The following is a 16,559-nucleotide window of genomic DNA, read 5'->3' on the forward strand; positions in this document are numbered from 1 at the left end:
ACAAGTCTGATTAACATCAAAATCATCCAATAAATAGTCAAATTTCAAGCGACAACATAGATTCAGGCATGCTATATTATCCTAATGACATTTGACTGTAAACGTATTAAAAAGTCATCCCAAACCAAACGCAGAGCATCCACGAGGGACTTATGAGTGATACTTGCTTACAGAACACCTCAGATGAAAATCACTGGGAAGATAAACCACACCTTTTTCTCATTTGCAGCAAGTGAAATGGAAATGTTTGCTTGTTTTATAGTTTACTTACCAAATTAAGACATAACAAGGTGTCCTAAATTATCACAGCAAGGTTAGGAATAAGAACAAAAAAGGCTACAAATCGTGGAAGTCGAAATTATGATTTCATATATCTGGGCCTATATAGTCACTAAAGCTGAAAAAAGACTCTCCAGTATAGGCTGGGACACACCGGTAGATATTGTATTGTGTGCTTAGAAAACATTTTGACAAGAGAGTGAACAGGTGCATACAAACAAAATGTCCCAACCCTGAGAATTGGTAACCAACCACAATACATATTATGGTCTGGCCAAGGGGCTCCCCAGCTGGAAGTGTTTAGAGGTGTTAAATCAATGCGCTTTGTAATGACATCCTGTCACCATTTATCACTTAGAGCAGGAGGAAGGAATGCCAGTGTTACACTATGATGTAGAACTTTCGCTCACAGGAACACTATGTGTGTGTACGTTCCCTTTGCTGTCATACCTGTTGTGTGGGTTGATTGGATTCTCCTCCTGTCTTTCTCATTTTGTGCACCTGTTCACTCAACTTTATGCATGGAAAATTACATCAAATTGTGTTTTGTGATATATAGGGAGTTACTGCTACACGTATTGAATACTACTACACTCTCTATTGATTGATGGGAAGAATGGGAGGTTCTCTCTTTTTATTCATCTCCATTCCACATTCCCTTTTTCCAGCATGTAGACCGCTTTATAGTTTTCAAGAGATTTCGTTTTTTTAGGTTGCTTCAGTGTACACTCATTGAATTTAATTTACCTCCACAAAAGTATGCAATATACAGTAGGACTAAGAGTGTAATATTTGAATTCCTCTTGGCAGACTGTAAATAAGAATTTGTTCACAACTAACCTCAGGTTGAGTAAAGGTAAAGTAAATTCATTGTAATAAAAGTGCAACTACTTTGATGTATTGATTGCATTAATATTTAATTACCCATTGCAACACCTCGGAACCCCTCTTCTTTTGGAGAGCGTGTGATATAAGCAGCTGAGGTCATGGCGAAGGTTGATAACATCCAGTCAGTGACCCAGCTGGAGTGTCATCCTCTCATGCTAAAACTGCACCTCCTTTCATCTCCCTTTTCTTCCGTCTCAGACAGGGAGAGAACTATGAGTGTGGAAGGGTCAGGGAGCTGAGGACTCCGGGTGCATGCACTGGCACGTTAATTCATTTTTTGGCATACCTGTTATCTCCACAACAAGAAATTATTGAAAATACAAACCCATCTGAAGGTCATTGCTGCTATGGCAGGTTTTGTTATTTGTGATTTTTGTGACTCATACAAGTCATGGAAATAGATCTGTAGATCTTACTTGATGTACTGAAATGCACAATACAAGATAGAATATCACTAACACAACTGGGGTCAGATGGCTGAGCGGTTAGGGCTTCGGGCTATTAATCAGAAGGTTGTTGGTTCGATTCCCGGCTGCGCAAAATGACGTTGTGTCCTTGGACAAGGCACTTCATCCTACTTGTCTCGGGGGGAATGTCCCTGTACTTACTGTAAGTTGCTCTGGATAAGAGCATCAGCTAAATGACTAAATGTAATACAGAGACAAAAATGGACAGACTATAGTCATTTCAGCAGCCATTTGCTATTTTCAATGTTTAACTCTATTTAAACTAGTCTTGTTGCACCTGGATGGAATCTATGACCTACAATTTAATGCAAATATATCTTATCTATTGTATTTAATTGAAAGAAACAGTTAACACATTTAAGTTGTGTCCCAAGAGCAAAGTTGTGACCCCCACTTTTGACATAAGTTCATCTGATTTTCCTAGCATGTGATAGACTGTTTGGTTGTTTTGGTATAATCAGTTAGAAAAGCTTGCCTTTGAAAATGTCAAAAAGAAAGGACTCTGTTTAACATAGATAAAAGTAGCAGTCTCAATTTTCCATGCTGTCTCAATTGGTTTCAGTAAATCAATCTGGGTGACCAACCCATGAAAAGTGAATCATTTGATGCCCCATATGCCTTCCTCACCCCACCCACTCCTATCCTACCATCTACTTCATGTGTGAGTGTGTTAGAGACTCTTCACAACTATTACCTATGTCATAATAGAGACACCTTCACCTTGTGAGCTAGATTCAGTTGTATTGTTTAACGTAGAGTTTGGTTAGAACTCAACCATATAGCGATGTATAAAAACCAGTGGGATTTTTATTGTTGTAAAAATGACCATATGAGTGAGAAGAAGACAACACACACTGTATAAAAAGGTGGGAATGACTTGTTAGTGTGAACACACTGCTTAACATTGAACATAACACCGGGAGATCTGCAATAATAGTTTATCAATAGTCATTAAAATATGCCATCTAGTCTGTCAAACTAGCAGAATCACTATCTCTGTTTCTTTTTTTTCCCCATCACTTTCCTAGATAGCATAAAGATCTCAATGAACATGCTAAACACAAATGTTTGCACAAACGCTAATCCAATTGCAAACAGAAAGATTCCCATACAATTTAAGAAGCATTTGCAAGTTGTGGAGGCCAACTTTTTCAGCAACCATGGTCAAACCTCAGTAATCTCAATTAGGAGTGGGGTATTTGATACAGCGATGGTTCATAAGCCATACCCCATTCTCAAGCTATATGAGACGTTTGACTTTGGATTTTACACCACTGACTGCCAAACCATTATTTGTCGGTGGCATCCTAATTGTGTCTTAACCATACTTAATGGTGAAATTTGACAGTGTACTATCACCAGTACAGCTGTGACTATCTTCTTAAACACAACCGCACTATGCTACACTCTGTTGTAGAATATTTCTAGTTTTGGCTATAGATATGGAATGAATGATTAAAAGTATGTTGTTCAGTATGTGATTGGAACTTGTTTATGTAAAACGACATCTATTTCTCAGTCCATACAGTATCTGTTCAGCAGACATGAATTTAGCAGAGTCGTTAGGCTAATCAGAATTACTGATACTTTTGATACATAGCTTTCTCAATAATGTAAATACATTGGGATAACTTCAGTGACCTATCCAGTGCACCCACAGTACAGCAACATTGACAGCACATAAAACATAGCTAATTTCTTATGGTAGGGTATTTTTTACTCCTAGCCGGAGTGTTATCTGGCCATCCAAGCATCGCTAACTTGTTTTTTCACATGCGATTACGACTGGAACAGGCTGTCTCAGAATCAGAATGAGCATGGGACCTTCATGAGGGGCGTGAGCCACCTCTGGAATCAATGTCGCCATTTTGTGGATCATGCAACACAGATCCACCATGCAAGATGCATTTCGTTTGCTAACTAATTATCTGAAGTGCCTATTCATTGGCCAATTTTTCACAGGAGTAAAGTGGACAGCGTGATGGTGATGCTGTTAAGTTGAATAACATCTTCAGGCTTATTTTGGTACAATGTTTGTATTATGACTCAATGACTCTGCAGTGGTACATGTTTGGCTATTTGATCAACCCATTGACTTCGCTGCCTGAGTAGGCCTAAGCCAGAATGGACGCCATTCCCACTTATGTGAATAAAAGACCTTCCTCAATCTCTTTTTAACATAGGAATGTGTTAAAAAAAAACTAAACTGAAAAAAAAGAAATACAAAGAATATTCTACAGTATGGAGGAAGATGATCTATATGGGTACAATAGTAGGGAAGCTCTCAGCCAATTAAAGAGTTATGAATGGCAAACAGAGCAAATAACCAGATATGGTAATTAAATGTATGTTACAGAGTAATGGACATTAAACATGCAACATTAATTAAAAAAAACTGTTTCCAATCCAAAATTTACATTATTATATCCATTTGATCAGCTTCACTTGAATTCAAATAATCATTTTCTTCTAAATTCTGAAACAACCGTAGTTAATAGAAGGGTCATTAGATTCTTCAAATATAGAGCCCACTGGCTCTAGGATCACCAGGTTCTGGTAGATTACTCTAGTATCAGGAAAATCATCTAATCATCTTCCACACAATTGATAGTTTCAAGTATGTTTTTATATAATGTTGTAATTTGAATATTTTATTAATAAACTAAATTATAATTAACCCATTGGTGGAACAACTAATTTATTGCTGGACAATTAATAGGAGACAACTAAAAATAAATCAGGATATACTGAAAAGTATACTTTTCTGGCTAGTGCCCTGGATTTTTTATGCGTTATTGCCACCTACAGGTAGCAGTGGTACATAACTTGATTTAAAAAACTTAACAGGAACTTGATTTGAGAAACTTAACAGGAAATATTTATCTTTCACAATTTAACATCACAAATTACAATTTAAATAATATTTTGATGACAGTTTGCATAAGGCATCACCATTATTTTATTGAAGATGTAAATTCAATAAATCTAAAATGCGAATCAGTGTATATTTCCGAAATTAGATTTTGTGAAGTACAGTTGTTTTGATTGATCCAAATTTAGTGGAAGAGGATTTGTCCTTTCACACTGTGATTGAATGGTAGTTGGACACCAGTAAACAATATAAATTGGGTTGCAAGGTTAAAGGTACCGTCTCCAGATTTGTCCACAACTATTGTACAGTTGCCAAAAGGAAGTGCTGTTGTTACCCAATGCAACAAGATTATACGAAAATCACATGCCACGTTCTCCTGAGTCTGTTATCCATTTAGCACAGTGTCTTTAGTCATTGTAGTGTTTCCCTTTGAAATGTGAAAATTATCAAGATATTAACAAAGTAATGTGTACAGCCATTGGGAAGGAACTGCCCTGTGACCATGAAAATATTTGGGGTGGCAACCATGCATCTTTAAATAAATGTATATGCATGTATGAAAACATTATAGATACACTGTATATTTCAATGATCATGTAAATGGACAGTTCACTCAAGCTGGTCAGTTGTCAAGCCAGAGATTATTTTATTCTGTGCTGTGCCTAAATACAAAAAGATTGAGCAGAACAAAAGCAGTTCAAATAAGTTATTTAATTTCTATAAATAGATTAATACATAATCACAAATTTCACTCCAACACAAAAAACACTTTAAATACTGTGACAAACCACCCTTGAAATAACAGCACTTTTACATAGAAAACAATTTCCAAATAGTGACACAGCTTCATAAATATAACAAGGGCATCACATAAATCTGGACATTAACATAAAAAAGCAACTCTTGCTTCTACAGGGACTCAATTACTACATAACACAACTTCAGTAACCATTACACATAGTTATTGTTTACTTAGTTACCTGGTAAAAGCATGTCTAACTGATACTCAAAGAACTATTTCTCCTTCCGTCTTACACAAACTGACATTCAAAATACTGTAAGGGTGAGGTTAAATTAGTCCAAAGTAAAGCAAAAATTCACCTTCAATTAAAGAAAATCGTACATCAATATTTTAAACATTTACAACAATGTACAGACTGCACTAGACATTGGAAACGTTTTCATAATGAGTTAACATTCAATAACAGACCAGCTGTTCGAAGCATAGAGCTGTGTGATGTGATAAGTATACTTATTGGTTTGGGTAGTGATGAATTAAAATGAAAATTCTGGGCCGAAACCATGTGATCTTAAATGTGATCTTAAAATAGTTTTGGGGTTTAGTTATATTAATATAAGACTTTTAAATCGGCACCATATCCCTTATTAAATGTCTGCTGAACCAACACACCAGCAAATTGACAATCTAATGGGGTTGCATTATATATTCACGGATAGTTTGAAAATAGTTTGAGGTTTGAAGGTCACTTGACCAAGGAGCAATTGAAATTAAAATGTTAAGACTTTTTGTATAACAATGTGAGATGAAAATTGACAAATCAAAGGGTGTGCCAGTGTCATTAAGTTTTAGGAGTAATGGATAAAGAGCTATTGAAATTTTAATAAAACAACTTTGTCCCTAACTTCTGTTAGTGAATGTAAGGAAATCTAATGGGGAATATCTGTGGAATATCCAACCTGAGACTAACTTTACTTCAGCCCCGTGATAATGGCTACGTCGATGAGTGAAATCTGAGCACGTCGGGTCATTATTGTATTATTGAAAAGCTCAAAGGAGACTAGAAAATTATCACTTTACCCTTTAACACACTTTTTATTAGATTGTGTCAATATGGAGACTGACTATATTAACTGTTGAAAACTCACCATAAATCAATACAATATAAAATCTTGACTTCAAATCTCATTCTATGATATAAATGATTGTTACATCACAGATGGAGGTTTATTTAGTTTTTGTAAGTGTTTTTACCCTTAGACTGAGGGAGAATAGGGTAATTCTTTGAGTTTCCTGAGGCTTTAGATCAACGGTAGAGGGTGCTTATGCTCATTCTGGCAACCCCACTCAGAGCAACATGCACCACCGGCAGACTCACTGTCTGCCTCCTTGAGGAACCTTTCGAGCCTGTCCATGTAGGCCGGACGGCGAGGAAGAAGAAAGTAGTGTGTGGTGCTGGATTTTGTTCCACCCTCCATGATGGGCACAATACAGGGGGATTGCATATCTGCGGAAGATGCCCCCTCGCTCTGCAGAGGCAATCTCTGAGGGGCCTTGCTGACGTATTTGGGATTGGGAGCAAAGCTTTGAGTGGGGGGCATTACCCCGTTGACATAGATAGGGAGGCTCTTGGGGCTGGGAGTACGGGGTGGGACACTGGGCTGCAAAGGGACCCTAGGTGGTACTTTGGGAGGCTTGTCCTTGTCATGGTAGTCGGTAGAAGAGTCAGTGGTGGTGCTCTTTAAGGGCAGTTGGGGGATAGGAACACGTGGAGGTACCTCAGGTTTGTCTTGGGTGTTGTCTCTGCAATTGCCGTGAGCATGGTGATGGTGGTGGCTTACGAGGCGTCTTTCTGAGTGAGAACGACGCAGTTTGGCACGTTGGGTGCGGTCTGGCTGCTTCCCAAGGGGGACGACCCTGGCTGCTGCCATCCCCTGCTCTCCCTTCTGTATCTGGGACCACTGTCCTTGTATTCCAAAGCTACCCCCATTGCTTGATCCAACCTTAGGACTACTGCTTGTCCCTCCACTTGTCTCTATGGTAACCACAGATTTAGCTCTATTGTTAGCCCAACTGCTGGTGGCATAATTAGCTCCACTGCTGCCATCTACAACCTGGTCTTCATGGTAGGCATAGTTGGTCTGGCCACAGCCTCTGAAGCTACGGCGTCCTGGGCCACCATGGCGCAGGGCAAAAGACTTAAGGCAGCTTTTAGGCAGTAGGTGGCGTCTTTCATCTGTGAAAAACTCCACTTCTCCATCCGCTGCCTCATCCGATGAGAGATCCTCTGGGTCTGGAAGAGGAGGGAGGGGTTTGGGGTCTCTACAGGGGATGTATGGCTGACCATGCTCATACACCGTTAACCTCTGGAAGGACGGGACCACCTGGTCCCCCTTAGGGAGACATGGTATGTTGGAGGCCAAGTGATGAAGGTTCTGATACATTGGTAAGTGGGGAGGGAGCCTGCCTGTAAGAAACAATAAACAACATTTAAACAATGATTTACACATACATTTTTAATTCTTATACCATGCGCAAAAATGTACCCAGGATCAGATTCATACATATACATTTTTATATGAAAATGGAAACATTTATATATAGTGTCTGAGTATATTCAGGGAAAGCATGCATGAGCCTATGAAGAAAAAATAACTGTGTGCCTCCCAAAGCCAGTCCACACCTGACAAACTTCATCCACATTCCAAATTAAAACAATATTATTTGTTGTTTGTACCAGCACAAACAAGAAGCTCCCTCTCCTCATATCAGCCACAACAACCAGTTACGCAAGTGACAATCTAGCAAAGCTTCCCATAACCTTCTGTTGAGCTTCCTGAGAAACATCCTGTGTGGAAACATCCGATTTGCCCCAGACCTCAGGAACAGCCAGTGACCAGATACAGCCAGAAGGAAGGAAGCTATCTCTACTTTTCCCTTTTCACACTCACACCATTCATATTACTGAAAACCAGCAATGACTGTATTCCATAATGTATATGATAGTGTTAATAAAAATGTACTACTACTCCTATCCAATGGTGTAAACTTGGGGGGGGGGGGGGGGGGGGGAACAAAGAAATAACATCAGTATGGCTGTGAATAATGGTAAAAAAAAAAAAAAAACTTTTATATTTATTTAAAAGTACTAATATAGAGAGAGACAGTTCTGTACTAGTACTGTATACTTTTGATCAAAATTTCCTGTCCTTCACTTACTCTCAAATCCCTCTGAAACCTGTTGTTGCTGCTGAAGTTCTCTCCGGTTGTGTTCCATGCTGTCAATACCCAAGTCAAAGCACATGCTGCAGAACAACCAAATACCAGAACATGCATGAATATGTTAATTATTTCTACTCATAACTAGTAATGAGTCAGTCATTTTATTTGTCATGACAGGCATTACATGGTCCTGCATGGGATCTGTATGTTGCTTAGGATCAAGGTGACAGAGCAGAGTGATTTAAACTTAACATTAAAGCAACATATAGCTTAACAGCATGACAATGATTATTTAGATGTAAACATTCTAAAGATGGGAAATCAAACAACAAAAGGAAGTAGTTTCTTACAACAATAGCAACTAGAGCCCGACCGATATATTGGCAGATATTCTGCATTTTCCAAACTATCGGTATTTATAATGGCAGATAAATGAATATTAATGTTTGTTTTGTTTTTTGTGTGTTTTTGTTCAAAGGACTTTAAGTTTCACATCTTAAGTTTGTATTTTTATACATTTTATTTATCAGAAACTTCATTAACATTATTTTGAGGAAATAATAACAGGAGTCAGATGGCTGAGCAGTTAGGGAATCGGGCTATTAATCAGAAGGTTGCTGGTTCGATTCCCGGCCATGTCGATGACGTTGTGTCCTTGGGAAGGCACTTAACCCTACTTGCTACGGGGAATGTCCCTGTACTTAGTCGCTCTGGATAAGAACTTCTGCTAAAAGTGACTAAATGTAAACTACAAATAACTACTGTTAGGGAAATCAGTCTGTTTTGTGACGCGTTTCTGGATTTTTAAAATATTTTTTTATATCGGCCGATATCGGAATATCGGATTTTTAAAATCACCAAATATTTGTATCGGTATCGGCCTTTATCGGTCGGGCTCTAATAGCAACCCTTGAGTGCAAATATCAAGGAAACCCTGCTGTCCAGCACACTCAAAGGTTCTCATACATTTATATTGAAATCTTTAATGTCAACAGAACAAGGCAATACCACACCACACTGATTTTGATTATTCACTAAACATGGTGGTTGCTTACCTGTTACCATCATGTTGCGGTCCCCAGTGGTAAGGCTGGGCCCCAGACATGCTGAGGGCCAGACTTGAGCTTTTGCTCTCAGAGAAAAGGTAGGTCTGTGAGGTACACAGCCCCACAGATATGAGCACAATCCATCAACCTGCTCAGCGAACCAATACAAAAGTCATGCTCCTCCACTGTTAGCATACCTGAAAGAAAGAAACATAAGTCAACCTGAATTTATATTTGTGTGTGTTGGTTGTTGTTGGTGGTGAATTAATATTGTTAATGTACCCAGTTGTATTATTGTGATTAACAATAACATAAGTTACTGCTATTGCTGAAACTGAAGTATAATCACCTAGTAAGGATACATTGTCACAAAATAATGTATTTGCCTGATTTCATAAAAAGGGTAAAGTTAACTACAAAACAAAGCGTCATTAACAAAAACCCAACCAACCACTCAACCTCCACCAGAATATAGCTTTCTTTGCCGAGAAGAGCTGGTCATGTGTGTCTCCCCTTTGTGACTCCAGCTCAAAGAGAGTTGTTTGAGGCGTGGAGCATTGCGCAACCTCTGGGTCACCAGTGGGAAGGTCTGAGAACTCCCTTCTCCCTCCCACCCCTTTGCAGTGGTGCCAGCCGTCCTCTATAGTAATTACTGCCGGATAGGGCACACACTATGAGGCCTCACTCCTGCCTTTCAACACAGGGCAATTGTGCAACGCTCCTGTGACGCTGGAATGACAAACTCCCAGTGTGACAGTGAGCCAAAACACATACAAATTTAAACAGGAGATAGTGCATGCATACACGCACACACACGACAGTGGACAGCAGCTATGTGAATTATAGCCTCACATATACAATTTGAACTTGATAACACAATGTGTAGGCACCTTTGCAACAAAAGGGCAGCAGCTTCACCAAAATGTGCAATAAAGTATGTACAGCACAGTTTTGAAAACCAAGCCTTTCACGTAGGCAAACAATGTGGAATGCCGCATAACATCCTTGTACTTTCAACGTGTAATGCCGGTACGTTGACCACTATTTTGCCAGATATAAATTTATCCACGTTTACAATCCCAAAACAACTTGAAAAAAGGGTCTGGAGCCAAAAAAGGGTTTTCCAGAAGATTCTCCCACAGTGACAACAGGGGACAACTTTTCTGAAAATGAAAAATAATAAGTAAAACGGTAATCAAGTCTACAATAACATGACAAGAATAAGAAAAATAACATTTGAGATTGCCAAGATCCACAGTCATTCACAAAAACATCTTTATAGGAGGGGTTGGCGTGGGCTGGTTATGCATAGGACGTAGACCTAGGCCTATATGGTATGTCTGAATATTGATGTGCCTTCAGCAAGCATAACGTTCAGCGTCGTTTCCATCAGTGAGCCTCGGAGATGGAAGAAACAAAACAATAATGAATTCTACCGGCAATTACTCAATGTGCATGAATGGGGCCACTCTCGGGCATGAATGGGCCTTTGTTTTCAACTGTTGCAGGGAGAAGCAAGCCTGAAAATCCAAGCGAACTCTCCCATGAGGTCAGGAGAAAAGACATGCCATGGAGACATCGAGAGATGGCCGAGGTATGAGCTTGAGAAACAAAACCCCTGGGAGATTAAGAATTGGTATTGGCATTACAGTCAAAGGCAGAACAAGCCAATTGAGGACAGGAAAACTAGCCCACAGTTATTTTCCAAACAACTTGTTTATCTGGAGCTGGAGCCTAAGGTGGCCCCAAGGCAAATTCACTACACTGGTGGATTTGATTTACATTCAGCGTTCATTAGCCTCCTATAGGCTGCGCTTAGACTACTCTTGGCACAGGTGCAGTCTATGCAATCAATTGCACAGGCAGCAAAGTGAGTAACTCAGTTTTAAAGGCTTATTACTGGCTTATCCTGCTTCATTGACATAAAGCAGTGGTGTTCAATCTTGGTCCTCAGGGTCCACTGTCCCGTATGTTATAGATGTTTCCCTGCTCCAACACACCTGATTCAAATGACTGGGTTGTTATCAAGCTCTGTGGAAGCCTGAAAACGACCGTTCATTTTAATCATGTGTGCAGAAGCAGGGAAACATACAAGACAATGTACCCTGAGGTACAGGATTGAACACCCCTAGCATAGAGCATATATTTGCCCGAAGAAGAAAATGATATTCTATTTCTACAGAAATAGTAGCCAACAGGTTCCAGTCAACCACCCTATACTCCTACCTGCGAAAGTTTTCCATGCGAACACACCCTATATTCCGCAAACTCGACCATCTGACCCGTGACTCAGGTACGAATCATTTCCCAAATAGCATCGACATTATCCCATTACTGTATTTCCGACATCTCTAAGGTACAATACCAAATCGAGAATATGATTTGTAGACTGATTTATAACTTTAATTATTGTTTGTCATTTACTTACAGCGCTGGGCAGTCATTGATGTACCATAACAATGCCTAATCTTTTACGTGAAAAGTATTACTTTGGTTAATAAGTGGATACAAGTGTAACTTCCTAAAAACAAATGAGCACAAACCAGATGTACTTACTATAAAAACGTCAATTTAAGGTGTGTTGCTGTTCCTCCTACTTGTGACAGCTAGTGTAAATCCTTCGGTACATAGGTCCTCAGTTATTAGTTAACGCCAATCCACTTGCACGTGTGACTTTCCTTTAGCGACAACATTCGCTCGTGAAATTAATTTGCTCCCTGAGACGCGCTTTCCTTATCCTTTTATAAGTATGCCGTAGCTCCACCCAAGCTGTTCTTAAAGGTGCCTGTTTTCATTTCTAACCAGAAAAAGTTCTCAAAAACTCATTACGCATGTTTATCAGAAATATGGGTGACATAGGCCTACTCACCATCATCATAACATAATGTTAACACAAGTAACTTGGTGTTTCATATCTTAATTATACGGCAAAAGCTTCATTCAGTAAAGACAGGTTTGTCATAGATCAAGACACATAGCTCTGAAGCAGTGTGTTCACCAAATCTACTGGTATACACATTCAATGCAAAGGTTTAACCAAAAGCAAAACATCAGTTTGGATGCTTTTTGTCAAATTTTCCCACACCCATAGAATATAAATACTTGGGAGTGTGTGGATGTTTTAGGGTATAGTTGCAAGCTAGTCAAAGTCAAAATCCTGCATCAAGACAAGACCAAGCCAACCGGAACACACCGTTTACATTGCCACACAGCATTGCAAAAGGACACAACAACAATAATTGTGAGCCATCTGGGTAAATACAGTCAAAACCAATATACATCCACAAGACTAAGAAACAAACTCCCCCTACCCATTGGGAAACTGTTTTATTTGCTGCAGTACACAGGAAATACCATATAAGGCAAATTCTTGAAGCACCTGCAGATACTCATGTCAGTTTTCCATTGTCAACTGAAAATGCATTATGGGACAAATGCTCTTATAAAACTCTTATTTCTATGACCTTTATAACATCTCTCACTTGTATTAGATGTTACTGTGTCATCATGAATAGAATAAATACAACATAAACCAGGGGAATAATAGAAAGAAAAATCTGTGCCACGGAAAGTTTTCTGTGCAGGTTATAGTCTAAAAATACCCCATGAACCTTTCCTTGTCACTGACGTTTACATGAGGCCCACTTTCAGAAAGTGCTTCATCAAACATGAAGGATACAGCCCTCTGTATTTTCTTACATGCTGTGCTTTTCACCCTCAGGCCCCTCTCTAGACTATCAATGGACTACAGCGATGTGGGTTGGAACAGGGGTGGGCCAAACTCCCACAGGGGAGGTCGAGTCACTTCCTGCTAAGAGACCGCCGTCCCTCACAGCTGTTAGTGCCATGCATCCCCCACCTCCACCCTACATGCAACCCACCACTCCTCCTTCAAAGACATGATTGCTTTGTAGGAAGAGGAAATCTTCAAATACTTTGACATCAAAGATCAAACGTGTCCACAGCCATTGTTTTAAGAGGATGGTAAGAAGTTTCTAATTTGTCATATTCATATGTAAAGAAATACACTTTTATAAATACTTGTGTTGTAATACTATTCATAATGTAACTAGCAGTACATTTATTGTTAAATATCAGAGGTTTGTTGAAGACTAAAACAAGAATTGTGAATTTCTGCCCACAATGGCATTGGAGGTGAAAAGTCATATGTTCATATGCATTCTCTGGTAGATAGATACATTGTGTAGGCTTGAACTGATTACATCAAATCATGGGGAGTTCTCTGATATATAAACCAGCTGTAAACAAATGTGTGATAACGATTTAAACTCCTGCAGATTGAAGCGAAAGTGGTTTGGGAGAAAAGAGTATAGTTAGAGTTAGAGTATATATTTGTGACAACACAAACATTTGGTGAATGCATTGTATGCATGTCATTGTCATTAAACAAGACCTTGGTGCACATCCAAGCTCACTTATTTTCACAGCATTATTAACTACCCAGAATAGTTATGAAAAAGTTAGGTAAGGTATTCAAACAGACCTAAACCTGGTGATGTGTATGCCTTTGTGTGAGTGTGTGGCTTTCCATCACAGAGTGGTAGGGTGGAGTAATGACCAGGCTGTCTGTGTATTTTCAAAGACCCTCTGGTTTCTTTCTTTTTCTCTCTCTGCTAGTAACTTGTTTTGGAATCTTGAGACATGACACAGTTGCCCCCCCTCTTTTTTCTTCCTCAACTCATCCATCCCACCCTCTTCTCCCTTTCCATTCTACGCTCACCTCACACTCCACTTCCTGTTGAGTCAGAACAGGAGTATGCCATGTTTTACAGTTGTATAGCTCCCTCACTGCTTTCTACCGTCTGCTTTCTGTTTCATCCCCCTATCTCCTTTTCAGGGATAATGGTAGTTGAGCTTGTCTTGTTATAATGAGATAAGGATCCTTATCTCCAGGCAAAACTAAAGCAGATGACACATGTTTAGCTGTTTCCAGGTTCTTAAATTCCTTGTGTTGTTAGAGATGTGGTTTATTTAATAATTGTATCTGGTTAGTTAAAATAATGAGCTCCATTTCTGAAACCTCAAGTGACATAAACAATTCCCAAGGAAAACACTGTAACGGAAACATTAAAGTGACCAATCTCTCTCCCACACACACACACATTCTGTACACACACGCACACACACACTGTGTTTTAGAGAGTGAGTGCAGCTGCGGAGGCAGAGTTAGAGCAGGTTGGCCAACTGAGTCAGCAGATGTATTCCAAATGAGTCAACCAGTCCGTCACTGAGGCTTGGTCTCATAGCCTTTCCAACATACAGGCACGTATTCCTCTTTTACACAGTGCCCTACCTCTGACTCTTTATCATCCTTTTACTCATAATAAAACTCTGTTAACGACAAGGGTATTTACTTCAGCAATCTATCTGACCAAGAAAGATTACCTGATCTATTTGGTTAAGGTCTAGATTGTCTCTTTGTCATGTCACATGCTGAGGAAAAACTTGAGTGAAAAATATATTAATAAATATGATAAATATATATATGTAATACATAAACAGCATGTATTTATATATATATATATATATATATATATATATATATATATATATATATATAGTATATATATATATATATATATAGTATATGTATAGAGAAAGAGAACAAAACTCTAGATTAGTTCATTTCAGATTTTTCTTTCTCTTTCTGAACTCCCATATAATGATTTCATTTGTTTACACTACCCTCCCTTATAGCCAGAGTCGTTCTGTAATTGAGGAAAGTAAGACAGTAAGGTGGTCCCTTTTGTATTGTTATGTAGGACTGTTCAGACTGGGAAGTGTTGCAAGGATGGGATCATGATGTTCCTGTCCCTCACAGTTGTGATGGGTCAGGTGGCTGAGCGGTGAGGGAATCGGGCAATCCCCGGCTCTGCCAAATGACGTTGTGTCCTTGGGCAAGGCACTTCACCCTACTTGCCTCGGGGGTAATGTCCCTGTACTTACTGTAAGTCGCTCTGGATAAGAGCGTCTGCTAAATGACTAAATGTAAATGTGATTAAAAAAAAAAAGATATTTAAATGATGATGTTGGACAATTATTCTACAATTGGCAGCAGAAGCTGATTACACAGGTCAGAAAAGGTGAGTATACATCATGAATGCCATTTGTCTGCATGTGAGTATTTGTGTGTATATCTGTGACTAAATGATAATGGACAGACAGGGGACATGGCCTTGAAGTCTGCCCACGCCATTCCCAGCTCCCGTGTAACAGCGTTGCCTGTGACCACTGAGTTTGTCCAGGGCATAGGCTATCTCTTCAGTACAAATAACAAAAAGTGGAATAACAACTCACTTTTGAAATTGAATGAATTTGAACATGTTCCTGCAATATGAAACACGTATTCACTGTTCAGCGTATGTCAGCTGAACGAAAGTAAAACGTAAGTAAACATGTTTATCAACAAACAACATCACTGTGCATAGGCAGCCTACCTCAACCTAGACTATTAGACAAAAGGGCCCTGATGAGAGGCAGTGCTGGGGGATGGACACACATCCAGGGACAACCAGACCTATCACATACAAACACATAGCCCGCCACAAAGTGAAGCAACCTTTTCAGCCCAACAGGGGACAGGATGATGACCTAACAATGTGGGCAAAGGGCATAGAGAAGTTACAAACCTTCCAGGTCACCATCCTTCACTGTGCTGGAGCTAGCCACTGCACCGGAGTACACACACTGTGAAAGGACTGATGCATGAGAAGAATCACCAGGCTCTTCTGTGACCCCTGTGTGTCGCGCTGTGCTGCCCGCAGACAACGCTGGGTGGACACAGAACAGTTGATGGATGCAGACCCAAGATCGACTGGGTAGAGAGAGGGAGCAGGCCCACCTGGGCTGAGTTCGTCATGGAGTCTGTCATGGTGAGGGGTCTGTGGTCACAGTGGCTTGGGGTTGGGATAAGAGACAGAGTGCTCAAACGGGCCTTGGATGAGCAAGAAAAAGACAAAGCACGTTAGCAGCTGGTAGTCTCGGAAGCTCAGGGAGCTTCATCATCAGCATTTTGCAGTCCTTCA

At 39.7% G+C, this 16,559-nt stretch overlaps 1 protein-coding gene across 4 annotated transcripts; it reads right to left on the reverse strand.

The window, feature by feature from the left end:
• Positions 1-5,197: 5,197 nt before the first annotated feature.
• On the reverse strand, positions 5,198-16,411 carry LOC134019072 (ERBB receptor feedback inhibitor 1-like). Of its 4 annotated transcripts, XM_062459592.1 has the most exons (5): positions 12,070-12,217; positions 9,863-10,911; positions 9,523-9,710; positions 8,465-8,550; positions 5,198-7,712 (listed from the first exon to the last, which is right to left on the reverse strand). In XM_062459592.1, the coding sequence occupies exons 3-5, from the start codon at positions 9,570-9,572 to the stop codon at positions 6,547-6,549; spliced, it is 1,302 nt and encodes a 433-aa protein (XP_062315576.1). In that variant the 5' UTR covers positions 9,573-9,710; positions 9,863-10,911; positions 12,070-12,217; the 3' UTR covers positions 5,198-6,546. The 4 variants fall into 4 exon arrangements, with proteins under 4 accessions (XP_062315576.1, XP_062315577.1, XP_062315575.1 ...); XM_062459593.1 differs by lacking the exons at positions 9,863-10,911; positions 12,070-12,217 and adding an exon at positions 16,164-16,411; XM_062459591.1 differs by lacking the exon at positions 9,863-10,911.
• Between the last annotated feature and the right edge of the window lie 148 nt (positions 16,412-16,559).

The sequence above is a fragment of the Osmerus eperlanus genome, chromosome 4, assembly GCF_963692335.1.
Source record: "Osmerus eperlanus chromosome 4, fOsmEpe2.1, whole genome shotgun sequence".
NCBI classification, from domain to species: domain Eukaryota; kingdom Metazoa; phylum Chordata; class Actinopteri; order Osmeriformes; family Osmeridae; genus Osmerus; species Osmerus eperlanus.

What these genes read in the sequence shown, in the direction of transcription:
- LOC134019072 (XM_062459593.1), bottom strand. Translation starts at nt 9,572, where the DNA reads ATGTCTGGGGCCCAGCCTTACCACTGGGGACCGCAACATGATGGTAAC. An exon ending in CCGCAACATGATGGTAACAG is followed by an intron (nt 8,551 to 9,522) that starts GTAAGCAACCAC and finishes GTTGTTCTGCAG; the next exon opens with CATGTGCTTTGACTTGGGTA. An exon ending in GGTTTCAGAGGGATTTGAGA is followed by an intron (nt 7,713 to 8,464) that starts GTAAGTGAAGGA and finishes TGTTTCTTACAG; the next exon opens with GCAGGCTCCCTCCCCACTTA.